Source organism: Diadema antillarum, unplaced genomic scaffold, assembly GCF_040938485.1.
Source record: "Diadema antillarum isolate AM-2024a unplaced genomic scaffold, OU_Dant_1.0 scf00000050, whole genome shotgun sequence".
In the NCBI taxonomy this organism is placed as follows: domain Eukaryota; kingdom Metazoa; phylum Echinodermata; class Echinoidea; order Diadematoida; family Diadematidae; genus Diadema; species Diadema antillarum.
Genome location: NW_027270939.1, coordinates 452378 through 479998, shown reverse-complemented (window position 1 = coordinate 479998; position 27621 = coordinate 452378). Strand labels below are relative to the sequence as shown.

At 40.7% G+C, this 27621-nt stretch overlaps 3 protein-coding genes across 3 annotated transcripts; all 3 read left to right on the top strand.

Annotated features, from left to right (window-relative positions):
* Nucleotides 1-925: 925 nt before the first annotated feature.
* LOC139715545 (glycosylphosphatidylinositol anchor attachment 1 protein-like) lies at nt 926-9117 on the top strand. The gene is made up of 2 exons (XM_071627109.1): nt 926-1064; nt 5872-9117. The coding sequence occupies exon 2, from the start codon at nt 5934-5936 to the stop codon at nt 7905-7907; it is 1974 nt and encodes a 657-aa protein (XP_071483210.1). The 5' UTR covers nt 926-1064; nt 5872-5933; the 3' UTR covers nt 7908-9117.
* A 3000-nt stretch (nt 9118-12117) lies between these two features.
* Nucleotides 12118-27397, top strand: LOC139715532 (pseudouridylate synthase 1 homolog). Its single transcript, XM_071627099.1, has 11 exons — nt 12118-12267; nt 13401-13519; nt 14261-14490; nt 15165-15293; nt 15866-15944; nt 22401-22540; nt 23060-23175; nt 23959-24033; nt 25608-25678; nt 26318-26423; nt 27002-27397. Exons 1-11 carry the CDS (start codon nt 12118-12120, stop codon nt 27395-27397), a joined length of 1611 nt encoding a protein of 536 aa, XP_071483200.1.
* On the top strand, nt 16986-20389 carry LOC139715557 (uncharacterized). Its single transcript, XM_071627119.1, has 2 exons — nt 16986-17924; nt 19868-20389. Exon 1 carries the CDS (start codon nt 17005-17007, stop codon nt 17902-17904), a length of 900 nt encoding a protein of 299 aa, XP_071483220.1. The 5' UTR covers nt 16986-17004; the 3' UTR covers nt 17905-17924; nt 19868-20389.
* Nucleotides 27398-27621: the final 224 nt, after the last annotated feature.

The following is a 27621-nucleotide window of genomic DNA, read 5'->3' as shown; positions in this document are numbered from 1 at the left end:
CAAAAATACATTGCTGATAGGTGGTGATATTTTTCAAAGTAAGCAATTTTAGTTTTGAGTATAACGGGCCTGCTTTAGATTTCGGGTTCGCTCCATGTATAACTCTTACTATTTTATTTTGCTTTGAAGTCAATTTCTTTAGACTGGACTGAAAAGTACTTCCCCACACCATGTTGCAATAAGACAAAATAGGGCAAAACAAGAATGGAATACAACATCCGTAATACATCAGTAGGTAACATGTAGCTTAGTCTGGATATAATACCAATGCTCTTTGATATTTTTTTCTCTGTTTCTTGTATATGAGGCTTCCATGTTAATTTGGAATCTAAAATAACACCAAGAAATTTAGTTTTCTCTACCCTGGGAATTTGAACATCATTCAATTCCACTTTAACAAAATCAGTGTCGTATGATTTGTTATGATTACTAAAAACAATAAAGTTACATTTGCGAGGGTTAACAGATAATCGATTTGCCTGAAACCATGTACACAATTTTAAATTTTTTCGTTAATTTTTCGTGAATTTTTTTCGTTATTCCGAAGATTCCTTAATCCGAAAATAAAATTCGGAAAAATGAACCTTCGGAATAACGAATCTTCGGATTAAAAAGCCTTCGGAATAACGAACCTTCGGAATAACGAGCTCAGGAAAACACTCTCTCAGTCGAGTAGTATGATTTACCAGTCTTTTACATCGCTACCGAGCAATGCCGAACAAGATCTGGTCCAAAGCGAATTTATGCTTCTAATGACCCTCATGACTATCATCCGCCGTCCCCCCCCCCCCCCCTACACATACACACACTGAACCAACACTGAACACACATACACACACAGACGCACACAAACTCACAACCAAAACTGGCCATGCGGTGCATGCAGCGCGGTACATGGTTTGATGTACAGGATGTAGCTAGCATACTACCCGCTACGTACATGTACCCCCCTGCATACAACAACGCCTAGTTATAGATGACTTATTTCTACAGTAGTTTCATTCTTCATGAGTTGAATTACTACACTGGGAGCTGTACTGGCTGTGAAGATTAATTTTCAACAGGTGAGCAAATGTTTGACACAAATTTCTAAACGCCGCAGTTAATCGTAAGTGTTCAGGATGGGCGATGGGATACTGCCTTACTTACTGGCGCTTAGTTATTTGCAGCAAGGCTGAGCTGTGTCAGTCAGAGAGAGTCCTGGGAGAGCGAGAGCCAGAGTAGCGGCGCGGCCACACCGGGTAATTTTGCCAGTATACAATGTACAAATAATGAATGTTTATGAGTGCAATGGACAGAATATTTCATGAGATGGAAGATGCAATGCCAATGGTCCATTCAAAGAGGCGCAGCTGAGTTGAGCGTGTTGAATGGATCAGTAATTTCATCTTTCACCGAATGAAATATTCTGTCCATGCCATTGGTTGCACGAATGAGAAACATTTGTTATTTGTTAAATTGGCCCCAAGTTAGATCCTGGCTTGTCATTTGATGTTTTATTAATTTAGATTAAAGAAACAAGAGAGAATCTGACTAGGGCTAGACCTACTTTACTGAGATTGCGAGAGTGCTCACTGAGCGCTTTACGTTAGCACGCTGTCGCATACACACACTGCAAATGCAAGCGTTTTAATGACACGCGTAGTGTGCAGCAAGCGTGCAGGTCTCTGAGTCTCAGCGAGCGTGCAATGGAGCAATTCGTATGGATCCAAAATTGCACGGTAAATGGAGCCACAGTTGCATGGATTATGATGTCATAGTGAAATGGGCCGAATGATCAAGGGCAAACAACCAATCAAATGAAAGTCTTCATCAGGCTTCAGGTGTTATGTAAGCCTTTTTTTATATTGAACTACTGACAGCTAGCTAACTGTGTGTTACAGTCTAGATAATCTTACTATTAAACAGTAGTAACACAGGTTAGAAGTCGGGGTGCTAATGACTTGATATAAACTTTTTAAATTTTTTGTGTAACATTTTGTGAGTGATGTATTATACATGTAATCAGTAATTAGCTGTAAGCATCACAAAGTGTAACGGTTTAACGCTTATTTTTTTCTAACGTTACTTATTCAATGCTAGATATCCTAAATCCCACTGAACCAAATTGCACCAAAATCACAAGATGCATAAATTTTGGTAAACCCTTTAGTGTTTGCAGCAGGGTGATGTGCCTACTTGAGTTGTATGGTAAGGGTACCACGTATCGGCAGGGCCCTGCGTATCATGATTGTTAACCCGTTCCTTACGGGAACCTGGTTTACCAGGTTCCCGTGGGAGCAACTGATATACGGGAACCTGGTTTACCAGGTTCCCAAAATGAAGACAAAGATGCCTGCTTCAGTGGCCTAAATTCATGTTTCTTTGTGTTAGAATGCTCAGAAAAGTGAGTTTGATAAAAAGATCAGAGTTTATTCTATCAGGATTTGTTCTCCTGCTGTTTCAAAAAAGGGGGGTTTACAGTATTATATACCTTTTCCCGATTTAGTTTTTTGCTTGTTCTGCTGTAAACTCGTACGAACATGTACGTAATGATCGAGGCTGAGATCAGTTAGAAATGCGGGTTCGCTGACCCCAGTCACCTCATTCAGGTACCTGGTTTTGTGTAGAACAAAAGATTCTGAGAGCTCATCAGCGCACGCTCTATTCATACCTCGCACCCGATCGATATTTCCATTGTTTACAGGCACATGTAGTTTACCGTAGAAAGGGGGACACAATGAACCGCTTGACTGACTTCACACAGCTGGATTACCAACCTGTGTGCCTCTTTGTCGACGGGCGAAAAGAATCCCGTTTGGGGGCATTAAAGGCACTCAGAGAATTGCGGAAGGAACGGGTTAACGCATAGAGTAAAAGCCCCAATTTTCGGACACTTAAGCTTTTTTGCAATATTTATTCAACTCAAATAATTTTCCACAAAATGAAATCTATAATAATGTTTGTTACATATATCAAACTAATTTTTCTTAATATTGATTTTCTCAAACCGATCATAAAATTTCACAAAATCCCCAAATATTATCACCTTGTCAATTCCCCAAAATTCGGACAGCGTCTCCAAAATCCGGACACGCGTGCAATGTCAGTACGCATACAAGGCCGCTGAAAAATCCGCTCGCGCCATACCTTCTTGACGCAAGGTTGCATTGGGGATGTTGTGGCGCCCGTTCGTGTCCGAATTTTGGGGACTCTGCACTTGCATTCAGCCCCTGTACATTTATTCACTGCATCGGCACGTACGGAGACTTTGTTTTTCTTTTGTGTTTTTGAGGATACCATCACACTCTGAGCTTGCGATAAGCGAAAAATCTCGCAACAGAACGGCGTAATTTTTCAATTTTTAGCGCTTTTTCGGCGACCCCGATTCTTTACACAGGCCCTAATTTGCGCGCGCTTTGGAAAAGTCGCGGCGATTCCGCGATTTTGACGGCAAAATTTGGGATTTTAGATGGATTTTTGGAGGTGACTCGGGCATTTTCGCGTGGTGTGAACGAGTGTGCTAGTGTGTGAAACGATGTGATATGCTTGTGCTGTGACAGTCGACTTTGCTGCCTTGTGATAAGTGGTAAGTGTCCGGATATTGGAGGCCGGCCGAAAATTGGGGTTCTTACTCTAGAGTAAAATCCCCAATTTTCGGCCGGCCTCCTGAATCCGGACACTGACGTATCACTTACGGTATTACAAGCCAGCAAATTCTACTGTCACATTACATGCATATCACATCGTTTCACATAGCTACTGGCACACTCATTCATCACAGGAAAGTGCCCGAGTCACCTCCTAAAACCCATCTAAAATCCCAAATTTCGCCGTCAAAAACGCAGAATCGGCGCAACTTATCCAAAGCGCACGCGAATTGTAGGTTTTCTAGGTCCCGGGGTTGCCGAAAAAAAATGCTAAAAATTGAAAAATTACGCTGTTCAGTTGCGAGATTTTTCGCTTATCACAAGCTCAGAGTGTGATGGTATCCTCAAAAACACAAAAGAAAAACAAGATTTCTGTACATGCCGATGCAGGTAATAAATGTTGTAGGGGCCGAATGCAAGTGCCAAGTCACCAAAATTTGAACACGAATGGGCACTGCAACGTCCCCGATGCAAGCTTCCACCAACAAGGTAAGGCGCGCGCTCATTTTTCAGCGACCTTGTATGCGTATTGACATTGAGCGCACATATCGCGTGTCCGAATTGGAGAGGCTGTCCAAAAATTGGGGAATTGACAAGGTGATAATATTTGGGGATTTTGTGAAATTTTATGAATGATGTATGTAACAAAATCAATATTGGGAAAATGTAGTTTGATATATTTAACATAGATTGTTATAGATGTAATTTTGTAGAGTATTTTTTGAGTTTAACAAATATTGCAGAAAAGGTTATGTGTCTGAAAATTAGGGGGTTTACTCTAGAAATCTAATGGTTAGAACGAAAGGGTACGCGTGTATGTGCCATGTGTAGACGTAAGCTATGAAAATAATGAAAATGAAGAGACGAAAACAAACTCTTAAACAATCTAACAATGTTCATTAAACTAAACGTGGTTCAGTTACACATCCGCTTAGTAAATTACGAACATGATGCATGTATTGAGGGAGGGGGTGCTGAACTTGAGGTACCCTTTAAGTCGCGCAAAGAAAATGCATCGCACACACTAGTAAAATGGTGTTATTTCACTACGGAGATTCAGAATCAACAGGACGGTCACGAGATTTGAAACTGCAGTATTTACGGCATATCTGAGGCAAATAGGCAAATTTGTTTTATACTTTTGGAATAAACAAACTGTAGATCTGGTTAGGGTGGCGATAGGCGGTATACCCTCAATCATACCTAACGTTAGAGCTCAACTGTTTGTGCAGCAGGCAAAGGCCATTTCATTCATTGATGAAAAGGCCATCAAAGGGGTATATTAAAAATACTCTGCCTGATAAGCTTATTTCCAGTGATCTAGTGCCTACATCAAGTTGAATCGAATGGGTTGTCGCCATCAACTTTCAAGTCTTAACTTGAAACAAAACAAACTCACTCTCCGCGAGAGATCGCAGCATACACTACCTGCACATTGACGTTAGCCATTGTATTGTGCGAACAGGGATGATGGACTCAACGTGGGAGCAGTATGATAGAAATGAATTTTCAGTGATTTTGCTCGAATGGCAAGTTGACATTTTAGTTGATTATTGAAAAAGACATGGACACAAAAGTACATTGGCGCTGAAGTTTTTTTTTCATTTTCCTGTCGAAATCATTTGAAGTGGTTGCATATTATTCTTCAGCAATGTCATGTCTGTTTAACAAAGATAGGAGAATTTAAGGGTTTTTTTTTTTCATTTTTGGTTTAGTTTCTTATGATCACATTAAAAATAGTGTGTGACAGCTATGAGAATGGAATTCACGCATACATGCCAGTTTCCTCAACAAGCGGTTCACGTCAAGGAAGGCTCTGATATGGTTGCAAGAAAGGAGACTTGTTATGAATGAGAATGATAAACTTTGAAGTTTATTGCAAATTTGTTGTTAGAATCATTACATAATCAATTTCAAGGGGTAAAGTTACAAAAACACAAATGAGACAGAGACAATCAGAGTAAATGGTGTGAATGCATTTACTAGTAGTTTGTTTATTTGTTTGTTTTATTGAGTTTATTGCCAGAAACAAGATCAACCCTACATATGCAAGCTTGGAATGGTTATCAACCATTTAATGTTTGTGCAGTTAACGTTAGCATATTGACATAAGAAAATGACTTTTTTGGAGGACAAGAAGTGGAATAAAACTTCACTATGTTAAACACTCCTGTGTCCCAACTGACTGCAAAACACCAGTTTGTCACTGATTGTCTCTGTCTTGTTTGGTTTGTCCTGGCAGGTCTTTGGCACAGGGCCCAAGACTGTTTCATAGTTGCAAGAAGTCTTTAAGCCTGCACCACCATGGGTCTCCTAACAGACACGCGCACCCAGGCCTTTATGTCTCGTGTCATCCTGGCCGTCCACAAACCTCTAGAGGTGGTATTGTACATCGCTGGGGTCTTGGCACTACTGGCTCTGGCTTTCACCCCACTGAATGAGAAAACATACTTCTCAGAAAACGCCCTGTTGCCTGGTCTGGTGGATAGGAAGTACCAGAGTGAGCAGGATGTCCAGAATTACGCCAAGGAGTTGACGAGACTGGCGGCGGTAGATGGTGGACGTGCTAAGATGCCAGTGGAGTGGCTGAGGGAGCAGTTCACAGAGTTGGGGTTGGACGTCTTTGAGCAGAATTTTACAGTCAATCACCCCTTCATGGAGAAGGGTGACAGGAATGCACTGGTGGACTCCAACTCGGGAACAAATGTGTATGCCATCCTTCGCGCGCCGAGAATAGCCAGCACGGAAGCCATGGTCATCACAGTGCCATTTCGGAACAAGGAAAGCAGCAAAACTTTGGACCGTAACAATTTTGGTATAGGGCTCGTGCTTTCTGTGGCCAAGTTCTTCAGTAGACAGATGTATTGGTCTAAGGACATCATCTTCGTAATTGTTGACAAGGAGGAGGTTGGGATGCAGGCGTGGTTGGATGGTTACCATGACAGACACTCAGAATACATCCAGTCTAGTCTGATGCTTGGTCGCAGTGGTGGCATCATAGCTGCCATAAATCTGGAGCTGGGCTCAGAGCTCACAGACCACATTGATGTCAAGATTGAAGGCATCAACGGGCAGCTGCCCAACTTGGATCTCTTTAACCTCGCTGTCAGGCTCTGCAGAGTCGAAAGGGTGCCCGTCACCTTCCAGAACAGGTATAATGTGCCGGATCGCGTGGTTGTGAAACTGGAAGGGCTGCAGCATGCTGCTACAACAATGTTGTTGAACATGGCTAAGCAAGCAAGTGGCAACCCGAGTGGAATACACGGCCTCTTCATGCGGTACCACATCGAGGCCCTGACTCTGCAAGCCCATCCATCAACGCGACAGGGGTCCAGTGACACGGTAGCCGTTGGCCGTGTTATGGAAGGCATTGTCCGCAGCGTGAACAACCTACTGGAGAGGTTCCACCAGTCATTCTTTTTCTACATTCTCCCTGGTTGTGAGCGGTACATCTCCATCGGTATGTACATGATCCCCTTTGGCCTCCTGCTTGTGGTGCCCACACTTCATGCCATGGCATTGTGGCTACTAGCTCTGTCTTTTCCTACCACAAGTGATGACACTGGTGACCAGGACAAGGACAAAGATACCAAGAGCACATCAGGGGATATATCAGCCAAGCGTGCATGCCGTCCATTCGGCCAGGTGATGCCCCTCCTCATAGGAGCTCATGTCGTAGGAGCAGTTCTTTTTGTTAGCCCAGAGTACTTCCTTGGGGACCACATCAAAACATTTGGCCTCACCCCAAAGGATGCCATTACAGTTGGCTTTCTGGCCTTCTTCTTTGGAATCACCACCCTCCCCATCTTGGGCAGGAGGAACAACTTCCGCGGCAATGATGATGCCCCATCAGATTGGCAGCTGCTCAAATCCCTCACTCTCATCTGGTACACCATCGCCCTCTTAGGTGTATCCATGTTCAACTTCTCTCTGGCTTTCTTCATCGCCGTGCCAACCATTCCTGTTGCAGTTCTGGTGCGGCCTTCCAGCCGCAGAATCCTGACGGTATTTCAGGGGATCCTCCTCCTCATTATCTCCCCACCAGCCCTGCTATTTACTTTCCTCTGTCTGCATCATAGATTCCTGAACCCCAGGACTGCTCCTTTTGACATTCTTGCGTATGGCTGGCAAAAGACTGTGGACTCTTTCTTCGATGGAGTCGTCAATGCTTATTTGTTTGGTAACAAAATGTTTGCCTTAGTAGCACTTATTTGGATTCCTGTTTGGTTTCTTTTGTGGTTAGTGATTTTTAGAAAGCCCAATGCGAACCATTCATGATAACAGTGTACCTGAACTAAAAATGTGCTTGTAACATATTACAGTTTACAAAAGAATATGTCCCAAGCAAAAGTTGGTGTCCATACACAGCAGTGGAAGCAAACACTTAATCATGCTTTATGAATTATCCCACTGGTAGACAAAACAGCATCTACAGTCTTGCACTGTTTTTTTATCACATCTACAGTGTAGGTGAAATGAAGTGATACAAATAATTCATGATACCTGTATGTCAAACAGAAAAACAGTGTTTCAGTAATGTACAAATTAAAAACAAACAAACAGACATTTTATTGGTACATACTGGCTTTGAAGCAAAGAATATGATAAAAAAAATATGATTTAAATAAATGCATTCAGAATACATCATGTTTTGCAATACATGTATTGGTAGGCAAGTTGTATTGTCTTGCCGCATACATTGTAGAAGGGTGATGTTACTGTTTGTCCCATCTTCCCTGCTACTTACATGCCTGCTCATTGAAGCCTTACAATTTCTTGCCAGATGGCATGGAATTTTGTTAGTTTGTGTGTTTGTTTGTATGTTTGTTTTTAGGGGTTAGAGAATGCCACAGAAGGACACTGCAATGGGGGATGTGTTCATTGTAAATGACTAAAAATGTTTCTGCTGTCTGGAGTATGGGACTGAAGAGTTGCAAATACCACTCAGTGTTTGATTAGAACAAAATACTGCTGGATAATTATGAGGTGAGTGTCTTGCAAGTGGATAGGCATGAATATTCTGGCAAAGGCTTGACAATAAGAGTCAGTTTTGACATTTGAACGCAAAGCAAATTTCAAGAAAAGGTGAAACCATTGCTGTAAATGTCTGATTGCATTAGCCTTTTCAGAGCAATTCTTAAACTTGGCTACTTTTCTGTCACAACTTAATACTGAGGACAATCTAATCTGTGGTATGAGTTGGCCTGTCAAATCACGAAAATGTCTAACACGTCATCCGAGTCAATTTCATTTAGTTGAACATTGTGTTGCATGTTACTGTGTATCTTGCAAAGAACACTGTAATTGGACTGGCTTTTTAAAATGGACTCATGGTCAGAAGGATCATTCAGTATTTTTCAATAGCGTTGTGTGTTTAAGCCTACACGTATCATTCACATTTTCGTTATGGCCTGTCGTAATGATGAAATCGATCAGAACCTTAGTATGTAAAAACTTCATGAAGGAATCATTTGGACAAAACTTTGTATTTGAGGCATTGATTGTATTACACATATTTGACAGTTGTCCCCTTCTCCTAAGGTTTTCTCTAAATTTTCTCTTACTTTACTTGTAATTAGTAACAATTAATTGAGTGGAGTTATGTTGGGGTTTTATTATTATCATTTCTTACTAATGAAATTTTGTGATGAAGGCAAGTTTCTATCTACTGATACTTTGCTACAAGTGCAGTGTACATAGTATACAAAATTCGAACACTCGCACAACGACATGTGATACATGTAGCTATGCATCATACTCTCCCCCGCCACAACCACCACGACCACTATCACACACACACACACACACACACACACACACACACACACACACACACACACACACACACACACACAAGTACATTATTGTTGAGAATATTGAGCAAATATTTGATCAATAAAAGAATAAATCTGTGTTAATCATACAAGCATTTCCTTTTTAAAACTTTAAGGAGCAGTTTTGGTTGTACAAGTTATATTCAGTTTATGGTACTTTGATGTAAATTTGCAATACAACTTGTACCAGTTTGCATCTTTCTTGCAGTCTTGCAAAAGAGTCTAGTTTAGAACACAATATTGGCACAGTATTTGCGATAAATCAATAACTTTGAAACATACAGGTATACGTAGTCAGTGTCTTTTAATTACCATGTTGAAAATTAGTTTCATTGATAGCATATAATGTTAAAGGGCCCCAAAATGTGCAAATGTTACAGTGAGTGCATACCAGTATTCCATATTTAGTATCAGCATTGTGCGTACACGTGTACGTATGTTCACACAGGTTGTATGCCAAACTTCTTTTTGCTAATGTTCATGCGTAGGATAATGTGTGAAAATGTTTTGGTTTTAGCATTCCTAGGTTTTGTTGATCAAGAAAGTTTTTGTATAAAACATTGAATACACTGTAAATCTTTGTTGAATCATTGTTAGAAGGATTTCATAATTTGGTATGTACATTTATGATTTCTAAGGTATTAAAAGCTGCAGAGAAAATGAGAGCAAAATGTTTCCTTGATTTGTCTTTTATGGTTTGATAATTTTTTTTGCGAGATGTTATTTCTTTTTGCAGTGCTGCAATTCTTCTGTTGATATCCTTATGAATATCTACACTGCCATGATTACAGCGAATGACTGACATGTTTTGCTCCACAAGGAAGATCTCCATTAGGAAGAAGGGGAAAAAAAGAAATGATTTTTTATGTGTATTGCAAGAACAATTCTTTCCCATTTTAGGTACAGTGCACTCCAGTTATAGCAAACACGGTTATAACAAAATTCCGGTTACAACAAAATAAAAATTCATGCCACAACATTACCAGTTCTTTGCTTTTTATTGTTTATTTGTTCATTTATAACAAAATTTCAATATAGTGAAAGAAAACTGCCGGTCCCGAGGACTTTGTTATTATAACGGGAGTCCGCTGTACTTGTACAGGTACACAGCTTCCCCTCATGCTCACATTGATAGATCTGTTTCAAATGATTTTGTAAAAATGCTGTACAAATGCCATCTTTGTAGTCTTTTCACACTGCTTATTTCTTAGACCACAATGAATACTGAGCCAACCATGTACAGTTGTATTGAATATATTTATTGCTGATAGGAGAATTGACTAGAATAGAAGTAAGTTTAAAGGGATGCATCACTCCGTGTTCAAGTTGGTGTGATTAGGAGAATATTGTCAGACAAACCAAAACAGAGCTCCAGTGAAATCAAATGATGTACAAGGGAACCTCATTCTTATGACCTTAAAACCATGACAACAACCTTGTTATACATATCAGGTTTCTCACTGTATGGGGGGGGGGGGGGGGGGAGGGGGGTACAAAAACATAGAAATGTACAGAATTGGGACCTACAAAATCGCTTTGTTATTTTATAGGGTTTTATTTTATCCGACCTCTTTATAACAAGGTTTCAATGTCAATTTAAGGTTATGGAATGGTGTGCAACTTGGAGTACATGTACAATGTTTTTTGCTAAAATGTCACCTCAGTCACAGTCGCATATAAATTGTACAAGGTGATGATGTCACTTAAAGGGATCGTACAGTTTTGGTTGAGACCTAATTTCAGGTTTCTAACAGTTTTTGGTGAGATAATGAGAAACCTCTTAGAAAATATGAAAGAGCATGTAATTCTATAAGGAATTCAACGTTTATTTGATGAAAATTGGTTTTGAAATGGCTGAGATATCAAAAAAAGAGCGATTCTAATAAAGTGTGGGACTCTTTATTACGATTGCTTTGTTTTACTTTGTTTTTGGATGTTTCAGTCATTCCAAACCCGATTTTCATCAAATAAACTTTGAATTCCTCTTAAAATGGTATGCTCCGTACTATATCATAAGTGTTTTCTTGGTATTTCGCAAAAAGTTAAAAGCCCAATTATCATCTCCACCAATACTGTACCATCCCGTTAACACACATTGGTTCCTGTAAATATATGACATCATTCTTTTAGATGATAAAATTGTATGATTTATATCTCTCCTTATAAAGTCATCATTTGCTGAACTGTAATATCAGAGTGGTTGATAAAAAGAATTTCTGCTCCATGATATCATATGAAAAAGAGTAAATGTCATGAATATTGTGTGAGAGCAAAAGTTTTATCAGGGTACCTGTGTGACTTTGCCCAATCATGCACACTGACTTCAGTTATATATGAAGATACAGTACTTACTATCAGTTAATGGATGTGACAAATATTTACATGTGCATCATAATATTTTATGTTCAATAGGAAATTATCATTTCCCTGCAATGTTCCAGCTCAAATATAAGTCAGCAATGACTTCACATTGTTCTGTGTGCACACTTGATGATTTGAATAGGATGAATTCTGAATTTTGTGCTAATTTCATCGCCCCTCCTTTTCTATCAGGTGTGGCGCATGAAAGAGTGCAGAAGCGAGAGTAGAATCTCACATTGATGATTCGCCAAACACTGAGGGGACTGATCAAGTCTGCCGTGTCGTCTTTCAAAATGGCGGATGTCGTCCCTTCTGCGTCGGCAGCTGCGGCTGTCCCACAGCAGGGCTCAAGCGGGGAGTCAGCTGGGAAAGCAGAGGGGGGAGAAAACAAGAGACCAGCCAGTGGGACAGAGCAGGGGGACTCCAAGAAACTCAGAACGGAGGTGAAGTGATTATTGGTTATTTTTTTTTAAAAATGAAAAAAAAAAATCATTTAATATCTCTCTTTTTTTCTACAATCAAGCATCGTGGGCATGTGTAGATTCTGTTCATTTCTGTGGTGTGTATGAAGGCGGTAAATGTACATGTATGTGAGATATTTCGTTGTCATTTGTATAGAATGTCTTTGTTGGTATCAAATGAATCATTTAAAGGGTGTGTACAGTTCTGGTTGAGATGAGGATTTAGTCTTTAACGTTTTGCAAGATATTCAGAAACCACTCTATGAGATGTCAAAGAGCATGCAATTCTAAGGGGTATCAAAAGTATATTTGATGAAAATCGGTTTTGAAATGGCTGAGATATCCAAAAACAAGGTGAAACAAAGAGATCCTAATAAAAGGCGTGGCCTGTCGCCTTTTATTATTATCACTTTTTTGGATATCTCGGCCATTTGAAAACCAATTTTCATCAAATATACGTTGAATCCTTCTTAAAATTACATGCTCTTTCATATTTCATAAGAGGTTTCTCATTATCTCACTTAGGAATGTTCAAAACATGAATCCCCACCTCAACCAGTACTGTACAGTCCCTTTAATTCATTAAATGAGAATGTATGTCAAATTATGCTTTACAGTACTATACCCACCATTTGTGCCAAGGTACCTGTTGAAAGACATTTGTAAGATTTTGTGTTACTGGTACTGGAATTGTAGCATACTTATAAGTATATGCATTGGCTATCTGTGTACAAAACATGATGAAGGTTCTAATATCAATGATCACTTTGACAGAACACAAATAATAGCCCTATTAAAAATACTTTTAATAACGATTGCAAAATGTCATTAGTCATTCATGATATTGTGACGGTACAGAAACAGAAAGCTGGTATAAGGAACCTGTGGAATGAAGTTTTTGACGAAGAAAAAGTGGAATGCCCTTGAAGGAAGAGCATATTCTGAATTTGGTGTTCATTCAATAATGTCTACCATAAGCCCTAAATCTTACAGTACATTGTGTGATGAAATATTCATGTTAGCCTTACATCCTTGTACCTGAAAACTTTTGAAGAGCTTTGAGTTAACAACTCATACCACTCTTTATGTTTCTGCCCCTTTCTCTCTCTCTTCAGAGTGATGTAGGGAGTACAACAACCAATGGAAGTAGGGATGAGAGACCAGCTAAGGTTATGAAGAGGAAGGTTGCTATGTTACTGTCTTATGCCGGTGCCAACTATGTCGGCATGCAGAAGTAAGTACAGGTAGTATGCTTGCCAGGATGACATGAAATATGCCAAGATGGATTGATTCAGATTGAAAAAAATTGAACGATTGATGAATTCCTTCATTGTGTTTGCTTAATCATATTTTCATTTATCTATTCACTTTATCTTATTCATTTGTATACAGTCAACCTTGCTTAAGTCGACCTTACATAAGTCAAATAATTGCCTAAGTCGAAGGTCTTTTCATATTCTCTTCTCTTCACTGTACTGATTTTAATCCCTCATATTGAAGTCAAATTTTCCTCTAAGTCAAAGCTATTTCTTCAGTCCTAATAGATTCCACTTAGGCAAGGTTGACTGTATTCAATTTTCTCAGAATTTTGTACACAGTCAAACCTGCCTGCGCAGCCACCTGTCTGTAGTGGCCACCTGCCCTATGGGGCCACTGAAAAATCCTCCGAGAGAAAAGCCCAGTTAGTTACTCTGTGTATAGTAGCCACCTGTCTAATTCGGACAGCGGCCACCAGTTTTGTTTCCTGCTGTAGATTTTAACCTGTGTATAGTGGCCACAGACCCATAGGCCTACAGAGCCACAGGAGACCCGATAATTCAGCACATTTTTCTGAATTGCAGCCTTGTCAGTGATTCGTGGCGAACATTAAAATGAAAAATCCCAATGTGGCTAATTTAGTCTGCATTTGTAAACGACTCTCAGCAAATAGCACCTCTCTCTTTTATACAACCATTGTTTTCTCTTCTTGTCCTAGAAATCCTGGAGTGTCCACCATCGAGGAAGACCTGGTCAAGGCATTGGTCAAGTCCGGTGCCATTCCTCCAGATCACGGTCAAAACATGGGCAAGATGAACTTCCAGCGGTGTGCCCGAACGGACAAGGGCGTGTCGGCAGCCGGTCAGGTCGTCTCCCTCAAGCTCCTCCTGCTAGACAATCTTGTGGAGAAAATCAACAAACACTTACCAGAAGCTATTAAAGTCATGGGTAGGGATGATCATTCATGTTTTTTTCTGTCTTGCCTTTCCTTGTCTTGTCATGTCTTATTTTATTACATTTTTTCCCCTTTTTTTTTCTTGCTCTCCCACTGGGATATTTCTCATTCTGTATCAGATGTAAAATATTTATCCAAACAAATAGGCATCTTAACATATGTATTAACCAATAAGGTGCTTTGGACACAAACAATAAGCTGTCATGTCTCAGAATGTCATAACACTACATTACAATAAAACAAGTGTCTCTTTATATCAAACACCTTTTCCCCCATTTACTGTATACGCCAAATATTTTGTGAGGTTTTTATTTTCGCGAATTTCGCGAGTCGGGTGCTATTCGTGAAATTAAAGACACGCCAAAATAATGACTCTGATCCCGATATGAATGTGACCCACACGTATACATTTCTCCGTTCAGTACAGCACTCCACGATCGCGAATTTAACCACTCGCGAAATCGTCGGTAAGTCCCAATTCGCGAAAATTTAGACTCGCTAAATATATGGCGTATACAGTACTAGATCCTAAGTACATTTCTCTACGGTATGTGAGATCATCTTGATAAGTCAAGCTCAAAACTTACATGAGCAATAGTTTCTCATCTTTGATCTAGAATGAATGTGAAGAAATGAATTTGTCCTCTTTTGTGTTCCCCCCTGATAGGAGTGAAGCGGACGACGGGGGGATTCAACAGCAAAAATAACTGCGAGTACAGAACCTACATGTACTTACTGCCCACATTTGCCTTCACACCCCTGGAGGACATCTCTATGGAGAAATACCGAGTCACAGGTGAATTCCCTCTTCACAAAGTATTTTGACGGCTCTGTCATTCAATAAATATTCTTGACCAAATATCAAGTGATAATACAACGCTGCTCACTGGCACAGGTCCGATGGTCCGGGACCAGTAAAAATCACTGTCGGACCAGTAGACGTTTTCAGGAATGGACCAGTAAAACATGGAAAAACTGGGCACCTACTGGTCTGTCAGACAGGTTGTACAGTAGAAAAAAAGATTGGTTAGTGTGGAGCCCTGGATAATAACAATACTTTTCAAAGCACTTTAACCCAGTGTCAATTTTATCTTAACCTGTTGAGGACGGACTAATTTAGCTATAACACGCATTTCCCATAGACACCTGCCCGAGTATTCTCAGGACTCGTCTTCAACGTGTTCATTGTCTTATTTGTTGATTGTTTTTAGAAATAATCTGTGTTTTGATAGGTGAAATCGTGGGCCTTCAGCAGCTCACGTTTAGTGAAAGTTAATTATTAAGAATCTGAATCTCAGTTCCATGCAGTGACGAAGATGTAACTTGTTACTGGTATAAATACAGTGTTACTGTTTTTTCCCCTTCCAGATGAGAAGATGACAGAAGTGAATACACAATTACAGAAGTACATTGGCACCCACAACTTTCACAACTTCACCTCTGGAAAGTGAGTGGATATTGATTCTCTCTCTATCTCTTGCATTCAAACTTTGGCATGGGTCAGCCGCCATAAAGTGCACAGTACATTTCAGTGTTGACACACCCTTTAATCAGCTTTTCACAGGATCTGTAAAGGAGATTAGAACGTGATGCATTGCCCAAGCTTTTCAGACCCAATTAACATCCTGTAATTTGAAAGAGGGTATTGTTAAGTGAATTCAGAGTTGATACTGTCCAAAAGCAGGTATCAAGTGTGTAGACTAGCAATAAAATTTGCATTGAAGTTCAAAATGCAATCCTTTTGCTTTCAGTGTACACATGATATAAAACTGGGCTTGCTCAGCATCAGCAAACAAGGCAGTTTTTGTGACAGATTATAGAATTATACTTCGTAATTCCGTCAGGGATTACGTTGACAAGAGAGACCCGCTGACGCATGCGCAGATTCCCCAATTCGTTGACGGCGCATTTGCACTGAAGCACGGCTTCGGATGCCCGTTTTTTCCCCTGAAAATATCGGCGCGATCCTCAAGAATAGGTTAGCGCTTTAGTGGAATATTGAAACTTAAAGTCTCTTAGTCGAAGTGTAAGTCACTTTCGAGACTATATTTCACGTTTCCGTTATCAAAAAATTAACGATCGGTATGGAGGCGAGCACGGCTGCCTCTCCCAATACCCCAGCGGCGCCCGCTAAAGCTGGCCCGCTGGTTCCGGGCACCGGCAAGGTCGGTATCCCGGTAGAAAAACACGCAAGCGGTAAGGCCGCAGTAGCTATCAGTAACACCGCGAAGAAGACGATCGCTTCGTCGGTCAGTAATACGAAGGTGAAGAAAGGTACTGCCAAAACCGTAGCGGGATCTTCACAGCAAAAAACTTCTGCTCATATGACTGAATTCGCCGAAAGGCTTGACAAAATGGAAAGTTTGCTTTCAAAAGTTATCGAAGCTCTACCACAAGCGACCGCAAATTCATCGCGTTCGCCGGCCAACATGGCGACCGCCACGGGCAGTGGCGAGCAAGATATGAGTATGCGGGGTGCATACTATCCAACCGCGCCACACGCGGACATGAACTTGCCGGATAACTCGCCCACTGGGCAACTGGATATGTACATGATAGATCATGACGACGATACTGCGTCTGGATTCGACCACGCAGAGCAGATCCCGCAGTCCCAAGTGGAACAGTTTGAGATCCCCACCATAGCAGCTAAATTCGCGATGCCCACTGACATTGGGGATCCAATAGACGATGAAGTGGCAAAGTCGACTACCTATCTCATGACTCACCAACTCGAACTGAAAGTTCTGGAGGATGTGGTTGGAAAGTATCCCTCTCCAAACAATTGTCAACTCATCGATGTGCCCAAAGTGAATCCGCCTATCTGGGATTTTCTGCCACCAGCGACCAAGAGTCGGGATTTAAAGCTACAACGGGTGCAAAAATCGCTTACAAAGGGATTAAATGCGTTCACAAGATCGCTCTCAGCAGGTCGCATGTCTGATACGCAGCAAGATGCCCTCGCTCTGATTTGCAACGCGAATTTCGAGCTCAACTGTCTCCGTAAGGAGCTGATCAAACCAGACATAAACTCTAGATTTGCACATTTGTGTAAGCCATCACTCCCTGCTACCCGTCTACTGTTTGGAGACGATCTAGGAAAACAAGTCAAGGACTTGAAAGATCAACAGCTAGCAGCAGCTGGAGTCATGAAATCGCAAGGGAGGGCGAGACCAATCGCGGCGTATCAGCGCTCGCTCAGTAGGCCGTATCCACAGAGAGGACGCGGTTTTCAGCATGCTGCATATAACAGACCGATAGCTGGATCTACTGCTGGACCTTTTTTAGGCCAGAATTACAACAGGAGGGGCAGGCAGCCACCACCTCACACACAAACGCTGAGCTCGTCGAGCCAGGCAACTCAACAGACAGCCCAGCGAGGGGGGCACTCCCATCGGAGGAAGTAGGAGCTGATACCGCCGAAACGGTGAGTAATCTCTGCTTACCTAATCACACTAGACTTGGCACTAGATCTAGTACATTGAAACACGATAGGCCTATTGGAGGTCGACTGAGGCTATTTAGAAATAATTGGAGGACAGTGACACATGATCAATTCATTCTGAACTCAATTTCTGGCATGAAATTGGAATTTAAGGAGGGAAAATTCCCCCCTACAAGCACAAGAAATCCTCACTCCTTTCGGAGAAATTCAATTGACAATGCTCGTGTGCATGAAGAAATCAGAAATCTGCAGACAAAAAATGTTATTGAGCAATGCAGTCATGTGGAAGGAGAGTTCATCTCCAATGTATTCCCACGCCCCAAAAAGAATGGGGGCATACGGTTAATTCTGGACTTGTCAGAGTTAAACAAGTATCTTGTGTATCGTCATTTCAAGATGGACAATATTCACAAAGTACTGGAATTGATATCTCCAAACAATTTCTTAGCCTCAGTCGACCTTCGAGATGCCTACTATTCAGTCCCAGTACATGATGGAGACAGAAAATTCCTACATTTCACTTTCAGTGACCAGTGTTGGCAATTCAAAGCAATGCCAAATGGGCTTAGCTCAGCCCCCCGTTTGTTCACTAAAATACTGAAACCAGTGTTTGCAACACTGAGAAGATTGGGCCACATCGTTATTGGATATCTTGATGATACCATACTGATCAGTGAAAGTGAAGCGAAACTGAAGGAATCCATAGCTACAACAGTAAGCCTTCTCACACATCTTGGGTTTGTGGTGCACCCAGAAAAATCAGTGCTCTATCCGACCAGGAAAATAAAATTCCTTGGTTTTATGCTTGACACTGTAGAAATGTCTATCAGTCTGCCAGAAGAAAAAATGACAGAAATCAGAGATCTGTGCGCTAACTTGCTACATATGAATAGACCTTCAATTAGGCAAGTAGCACGAGTGATCGGAAAGATTGTAGCAAGCTTTCCGGCAGTACAGTATGGTCCATTGTTCTATCGTGAACTGGAAAAAGACAAAATTCAAGCTCTGAAGGCAAACAAAGGTCACTTTGATAGAAAAATGGAACTATCCACCGAAGCAAAACAGGAGCTTCAGTGGTGGGTAGAGAACATTCACACTGCCTTCGCACCAATCCAAAGAAAGAAAGCAGATCTAGAATTGCGCTCAGATGCCAGTGGGGCAGGATGGGGCGCCACAAACCTCCACAGTAGTACTGGGGGAAGATGGAGTGAGAAGGAACTACATAACGCAAAGCATAGTGGCATCAATTATCTTGAATTAGTTGCGGCTGGGCATGGTCTCAAGTCGTACTGCAAAGAACTAAGAGATGTGCATGTTTTGCTGCGTGTAGACAACACTACAGCTGTAGCATATCTAAACAACATGGGAGGCGTTAAGTCCCCTAACTGTAATGATGCCGCAAAAGAAATTTGGAAATGGTGCATACATAAGCACATTTGGATCACTGCGTCCCACATTCCTGGAAAATTAAATGTAGAAGCGGACCACAGGTCAAGACAGTTTAACGATGGGTCTGAATGGATGCTAAATCCAGCAAAATTCCAGGAAATTGCCAGTCACTATGGTACCCCAGAAATCGACTTGTTTGCATCAAGGCTAAATAAACAAGTAGAAAGATATGTAGCATGGCAGCCAGACCCAGAGGCAGAAAATGTAGATGCCTTCACACTCGATTGGGGTCCATTGGATTTCTATGCCTTTCCTCCCTTCTGTCTTATCTCAAGATGCCTACAAAAAATTAGGCAGGACAAAGCAAAAGGCATCGTAGTTGTACCAAACTGGCCCACCCAACCATGGTTCCCTGTATTAATGTCCCTGACCACTGAAAGACCAATGTTATTAAGACATAGTGCAGAGTTGCTTACGCTCCCTGGAACGGGAGAACCTCACCCCCTGCATGACAGACTTGATCTGCTCTGTTTCAGGTGCTGCGAAAACCCCTAAGCAGAGATGGACTGAATTCAAGAACAGTTGACATCATCGCAGCATCGTGGCGAAAATCTACAAAAAAGCAGTATGGGGTTTACATCAGGAAATGGAAGTCCTTTTGTACAAAGCGTAGTTTGAACTATCTAACAGCACAAGCAAATGACGTGCTGGAATTTTTAAGTGTTCTTTTTTATGATGAAAGTTGTAGTTACAGTGTTATCAACAGTGCACGTAGTGCACTTTCTTCGTTTTTGATATTGGAGGATAATTGTCCAGTTGGAAAACATCCACTCATTTCGCGTTTCGTTAAAGGTGTTTTTCATCTTCGCCCACCGTTACCCAGATATCGTGAGATTTGGGATGTGAACATAGTGTTTAATAAACTTCGTAGGTGGGCACCTGCAAAGACACTTTCTTTGAAAGTGTTGACCTGGAAACTGTGCACATTAATGGCCTTAGTTTCTGCGCAGAGAGTACAGTCGCTGCACAATCTTCACCTCGACCACATGCAGCTAAAAACCAGCTTTGCGCAATTTGTTTTCAAGGACCTCTTAAAGCACAGCAGGCCAGGAAACGCTAACCTCAATTTGTCGATGAGGGCCTTCCCACCAGACAGACGACTGTGTGTGGTGAACTATCTGCAGCACTACATCAAGCGAACAAGCACATTACGAGGCAAGGAGCGCTACCTGTTCATTAGCTTCAAGAAGCCTCATCATCGCGTGACATCACAAACCATAGCCAGGTGGATCAAGAGCACGCTTTCAGCTGCAGGGATAAATACTCAGGTTTACGCAGCCCACTCTACCCGAGCAGCTACGACATCAGCCGCAAGGTGTGCGGATTTGCCCATCAGTCAAATTCTGGCACAAGCAGGCTGGGCTGGAGAAAGGACATTTAGAAATTTCTACAACAAACCACTGGAAACGAGGAGAAGTTATGCTGCAGCTGTGATCCTGAGCAAAAGCAATCCACAGCTGTACCACCAGAATTAATGGCAGCCAGCCCCACATTGACTACAGGGCCATTTAATGCAGGTAAATACCTACTGCATAGATAAGCCATTAATTTACATAGGCCGTTCATGGCTAACGGCTTTAAAATCTCTTGTCAACGTAATCCCTGACGGAATTACGAAGTATAATTGATAGATTAAACGAGAACTTACCTGTTTGTAGTTTGATCTCAATTATATGAGTAATATTACGGAAGGGATTACGTCCCTCCCTTCCCTCCCTGTGTATTCAAACTACAGTGGAAAGTTCTCGTTGATCTATGTTTTCGTTAGCCATGACCGGTTTTCTACGAATATTGGGGAATCTGCGCATGCGTCAGCGGGTCTCTCTTGTCAACGTAATCCCTTCCGTAATATTACTCATATAATTGAGATCAAACTACAAACAGGTAAGTTCTCGTTTAATCTATCAATTAAATGTAGCAACAAAAAAAAGCTGCTGAAAACTGCTTATCCAATAGTGGCGAGCTAATGGAGTAAAATGGAGTCAAAAGGGGCCTGAGCTTTTGATCCTAGCAGAATCTTTGTCAGAGGCAAAATGACAAACAGGCAGGGAAAGCAATCACATATAAGGACTACACACAACAAGAACAGTCAGGGAAGGGCTAGGGACACAGGACAAAGAAAACAAAAGGGAAAGGTTGGAAGTCAAGGGCAAAGAGCCCAACAGGTTAAGTATTCATCCTTATCCTTCACAGGTTGCCCCCTTGATCCTCGGGATCATCACTGACCCTCCTCTACCTCTTGTCTGTCCACCCTCCTGCTTTAATCCCCCTTTCTTTTTTACTTGTTGGGCTCTTTGCCCATGATTTCCAACCCTTCACTTTTGTTTCCTTTGTTCTGTGTCCCTAGCCCTCTCCTGACTGTTCTTGTTGTGTGTAGTCCTTATATGTGATTGCTTTCCCTGCCTGTTTGTCATTTTGCCACTGACGAAGATTCTGCTAGGATCGAAAACTTGGCCCCTTTTGACTCCAGATTATAGAATTATCAAGAGTTTGACTGACCCATAGCCAGACCCTTGTATGTTTCTGCTGTTAAAGAGGATGGAGTAAAACAGAAGTTAATTAAATCTTCAACTCTCAACTAGCTTACAAACTGTGCTGAACCCCATCTTTTTCTTTTATTATTGTTATGGAATACTGTAACTTGTCTTGCAAATGGGACTGAAATGCAAAACCAAAACAATTCAGTTGTCATGTCCACAAATTATTGACTTTTTTTACTGGGGACATTCATGTGGAAAGTGTTTCTCCTTGTATGAGCAAGCATTTGACTGAACAGGAATAATTAATCATATTACATTTATTGGGTAGATTTCAGTCCAGGCCATCATACCACATCGCCCTTTAACACTTCTTTTCTGTTGATACTTTATACACATATTTGTGATTCTAACACTGAATTCAATACAGGTATTAGAGTTCATTCATGTTTTAGCACAGAGAATCTGTGATATTTATTTTCCTTCTGGGGAAAGATTATTATAATGCCCGTATTCTCCCCCACATCTCCAGGCTGTTTAACGATCCCAGTGCCAATAGGTACATGAAAGAGTTCTACTGCGAGAAAGGCTTTGTCGATGACGGAATCGAGTTCGCCATCATCAAGGTCAAGGGTCAAAGCTTCATGCTCCATCAGATCCGCAAAATGATTGGTGAGTCTCGGGATGCAAAGGCACTGCTTTCAAACAAGATAACTTTCCATCTGAGATGCATCCTCCTGTAATCAAGTTATTGAAACCAATTGCATAAAGATCATGTTTGGAAAGTGTATGTTGCTGTAATTGCATGGCATACAAGCCCATCATTCTTATCATGAAGATATTATACATATATATGTTTGTTTGTTTTTTCTAGCAAAGAGACTTTGTGAAATTTATTTTCAGAGAAAGATTATCATAATGCTGTTTCCCCCCCCCCCCCACATCTCCAGTGAAGACCATTATTACTAATTGCTCATACACAAGATTATACAGACAGACAAATAGTTTGATAAATAGATAGATCATAGATAGATTGACAGATAGACAGACAGATGGATAGACATGCAGACTGACAGATACATTGTAGATAATAGATTGATAGCGAGACAGACAGACAGATGGATAGATATATCTAAATTGATACAGATGTGTACCTAAACACACATTGTTGTTTCATTCTTGTGGTCTCAGGTCTTGTGGTAGCTGTAGTAAGGGGCCTGGCTCCCCCCTCCATCATTGAGAGGGCATTTGGTGAGGAGAAACTGGACATTCCTCGTGCACCTGGTTTAGGACTGGTCCTTGAGTCGGTAAGTAATGTTCCCTCAGGGCCAGCTGTCCATAATGAAGAAGTTTTTTGAATTCACGGTGCCCTCGTATAGTCTGGCCATAAATGCCAAAAACCAATAGCAATTGTTCATCATAAAAGAAAAACCAAGGTGAATGACAGCTTTTAAAATTATTGTTTCTGTTCTGTTACTACATGCATCCACCTGTCTCTCTCATTATCTCACTTTGTACTTTTGGTTGTGCATGTACGCAAGTAAAAAAAGAGTATTGTGCATTTTTCTCAGATATAACTGCACAAAACGTGTACAATGAAATGAACCCTTCTTTGTGTGGAAACTTTGAGTTTGTTTTTGTCTATCTGTGTGGGTATACTTTAAAGTAGACTGTAATTTTATGGTTTCATTTCTTCTTCCCAGTACTCAATCTCTCAATCTCTGCAGAGAGAAGCAAAGTATTTCAAATTCTTTCAGTACATGAACAAGTTTACACCCACACCTCACAACTGCCCTGTAACAAGGTGCATGATATTATAGTCATGAATCATATTTGCCTGTTATAGGCAATGCACAGTGTGTTTCTGAGTATTTGTGTTTGAGGAATTTCAAATCATCAGAAATCAAGAAAGAAATCTTGATTTCCCTTTCTGCATCACTTTTCAGATATATTGATGAATCTTTTCAGAACATGGAATTATAATTATCATGTTATAAATGCTACTTTTTAGGTAGAGAAAGAGAGAGAGAGAAGTTACTAAGACCTGTGTCACTAACATTTTTCTCTGACATCTTAACTGTCTTCCAAAGGTCCACTATGACTGCTACAACAAACGCTGGGGCAATGACGGTCTCCATGAACCTTTGACCTTTGATGAATGCAGAGTAAGTCCCAAAATGTTGAGACAAATATGTCAAATGTAAGCATGTATCCAATATAACACACACACACAAATACTATTACATAATATTTATTATGTACTTGTGTGTCTTCTGTTGCAATTTACTATATTGCGTTGAATACTGCTATTTTGTTGATGTCTGCTTTAGGCTGCGTTCACATAGAAGTATACGGTATACGCTATTCGCTATTCGCTATGCGCCGTCAAGTCGACCCAGTACACCATCACCCGCACCATCAACTCCCTACCTCTTCCTCCTACACAATCATCCCAGCAATAACAATTTCTAAACTGCACCAGAATGTCAGTCTACATGCCTATTTTTGCTAAAGGGCAAATCCAGACCAAAATTTTCATCATTTCATAAACGAAAGATGGTATACGCTGCTCGAAAATCGAACAAGCGTGATTCCCACTATGCTATACTATTCGCAGCTATTTGGTATTTTCGAATAGTGCCCTCTTATGTGAACCGGTGTTAGGAAATCCTATCGTTTGATTCAAGCTATTCGGGAGCCCTCGAAAACGAGCCCCGAGTACCCGAATAGTATACTTCTATGTGAACGCAGCCTTATGCAACAAGAATAGGTGCTTAGATGTAATGCCTTTATGATGTATGGGATCCAAAGGGAGAGTAATGTTAGTTTTGGAGTGAATTCCTAACAAAATTTATGTTTGTCATGTCACATTCATGAAATGTTTACAAATTTTGTATCCTTTTTACGCGCTCAAAGCAGAGTGATATGCAACCGATCTGGCATCTTTTTAAGATAGAGGTCCTGCCTTTCAAGGCCATACAGCTAAGTGGCTTCTACATATAACATGACTCCTTAAGAGTCCTAATGAGCAAGAATTGAAAGTATTTGTAGCAGACTGGCATTATAAAGAATTATCCGTTGTCATGCAGCCCAGATGTGATGATATCTAGTACATAAAGAGTGGGACGAGTCTGCTGAATGCCACAAACTGCCAAAACATATTCATTTAACTCTGACTCCATATATAGAGACAACTGATGTTAAAGGGGCATTCCAGATGATTTTCATAATTTCACATCATGTAGTACATATATCAACAGCTCCATGTATAGATTTGTGGAATTTATTGTAGTGGTTCTTGAGCAGAGAAACTATATTTTGAAAAACCTTAAATTACACTGAACAAGGATGAGGACATAGTAGGCTCACAAATTTTAGAAATGTAGCAGTTTAATTCCATTACAATACCACTTGCTTGCAAGTTCACCTGTGTATAATCTGTGCATGCCTTCTTCTTTTGTGCTGCTTCCATGAGCCCCAACTCATGCATTTTATGGTGACCCTGCCATGTCATCATCCTCGTTCATTGCAATTTCTTATAAATTTCAAAAGTATTCTTATTCTTCATCCCAATTATCATAAATTCTGAAACTCTGTCCTCAGTATAACTAATTCATACTTGTTCAAATGTAAAAATCTGAAAATAATCTGGAGGTCTTTGTTCAACTGTATGTGTCATTTCTTTTTAGCTGACCAAAATTACGTGGATATTCTTTTCTTTTCTTTTTTTTCACTGCAGAATGCCATTGAAGAATTCAAGCACAAGCATATATATCCCAACATCATTGTGAGGGAGAAGTACAACAAATCGTATCCTTTGATATGCTGTGTATTTTGTGGTATTTTGTTCTGACAAATTTTGCGAGCTTGCCAACATTCATGAAATAAAGACTTAAAAAAAAAAAAAATATTGCCTGTGGTATGAGAATTGCTATGTATGTTATCTCCAAGGTGGTAAAGTACATAGATTTTCTTTTCAAAGGGATAATACTTAATCCTCATTCTGTCCCTGTGGTGCCCGATCTCAAATCCAACCACTCACAAAATTGTCTTATAAGTTCAATTTGCAAAATACTGTGCTCATGAAATATAAGGTGATCGCGGTACTCCTAAACAGTAATGTTATTATACACATTCCAACAGTGGGTAGCTTTTCTGTTTTCCAAAGACAATTTTTGGCTGTTCCGATGTTTAGTTTGCCTACAGTTTAGTAGAAGTTATGGGTACAAGTAGTTTGGAACTGTGGCCAACATGGGGCTCTCATTTTACCATCTTGTTTGCTTACATCCTCCATAATGATACATTCCTGGAATACCTTCACTCAAAAAAATAACAACAACAACAACAACAACAACAACAACAACAACAACAACAACAACAACAACAACAACAAAAGCCATGACAAAGGAAAAAAAGAGAAAACTTCCTTTACTGTGTGAAATCTCTCAGTATGTTCCAGTGGCTAAGCACCCTTCCTCTCCACAGCTATGATGTAGTCGGCACACACAGTGCTCTCCGCCAGGCCCACATGGAGATGAAGAAAGCAAGAGAAGCAGTGAGTAGCTTGACATAATCTCAAACTATCAAATAGTAGAACCTCATTGAAAAGAGGCTTGATATAACAAAATTATTTCATAGCGATGTGATTTTGCAGATCCCAGCTCTTTTTATTTCTTTGTTTTTCGTACCACGGTACCCTGATATATTGAGAAACCTTATATAACAGGATAATTGTAATGGTATTAAGGTTCTTGTAATAACAATGTTCCCCTGCATGTATACTGTTCTGTCTTATATACATTGTGCAATTCATGTACATCAAAATCTTTTTTTCTCTTAAGGACCATCAATTTCTGCGGGTATTTCATTTTTATTTTGAATCCCACTGAATATTATTAGTTAATTGATCAGGTAACCACAGCGCCAAGACATCCATTGTGTTTGTCTTCATAGCTAGGGGTACTTAAAGCTTTGAATAATTTGTAAACCAGCATTATGATGTTGTTATATCAGCCAGAACAAAGTGGTGTGATTTTATATACTGCAGTTGCCGGAATTTTAAAAATAGCTTAGCGTATTGTTTTTTAAAAGTGACAGTTGTAATGGGTTTGAACTTATCATAATTTGTGATAGGCGGAATCGGCAGTGTCCTCATCGAGTGGTGAAACTCCGCAAACCAACCCCAGCACAGACAACAAGCAGGCTCTCCTGACTAGTCGGACAGTTGCAGGTCTAGAATTGCCCACCGTCACCCCACAAACAGCAGATGGTGGCAGCACCAGTGACACTGGAACGTGCCAAAATGTGGAAAAGACTCCTGTAAGCACGATTAATTCCTCCTCAAGCACCACTGTTCTGTCACCCAGTGTGCCCGCTGAGGCAGGGGCAGTTGAACAGGAAGTTCAAAGCAGTGATACCGCAGCAGATTCCTCTAGTGAGAGGAGGGGGAGTCAGTCACTGGAAGGAGATGGTACGGACGGGGATAAAGAGAGTTCGACAGCCAGTAACAGTCAAGCTACACCCAGCTGAAGATGAGACATGATGCCCCCATCTCCTTTTCTCATCCTGAATGTCTCATTAATGATCGTCATTGGACTCTAATGTTTGTCTATATTTTCAAATGATGACGTCATCTTATTGTTTTCATTTACAGACAAACATATCTTTTTAGTGACCATCTTTCTACAGCAGTTGCCTGCTCCGTGCAGCCGCATCAAACTCTTCACGGTGAAAAATGATTTTGTGGTAGACCA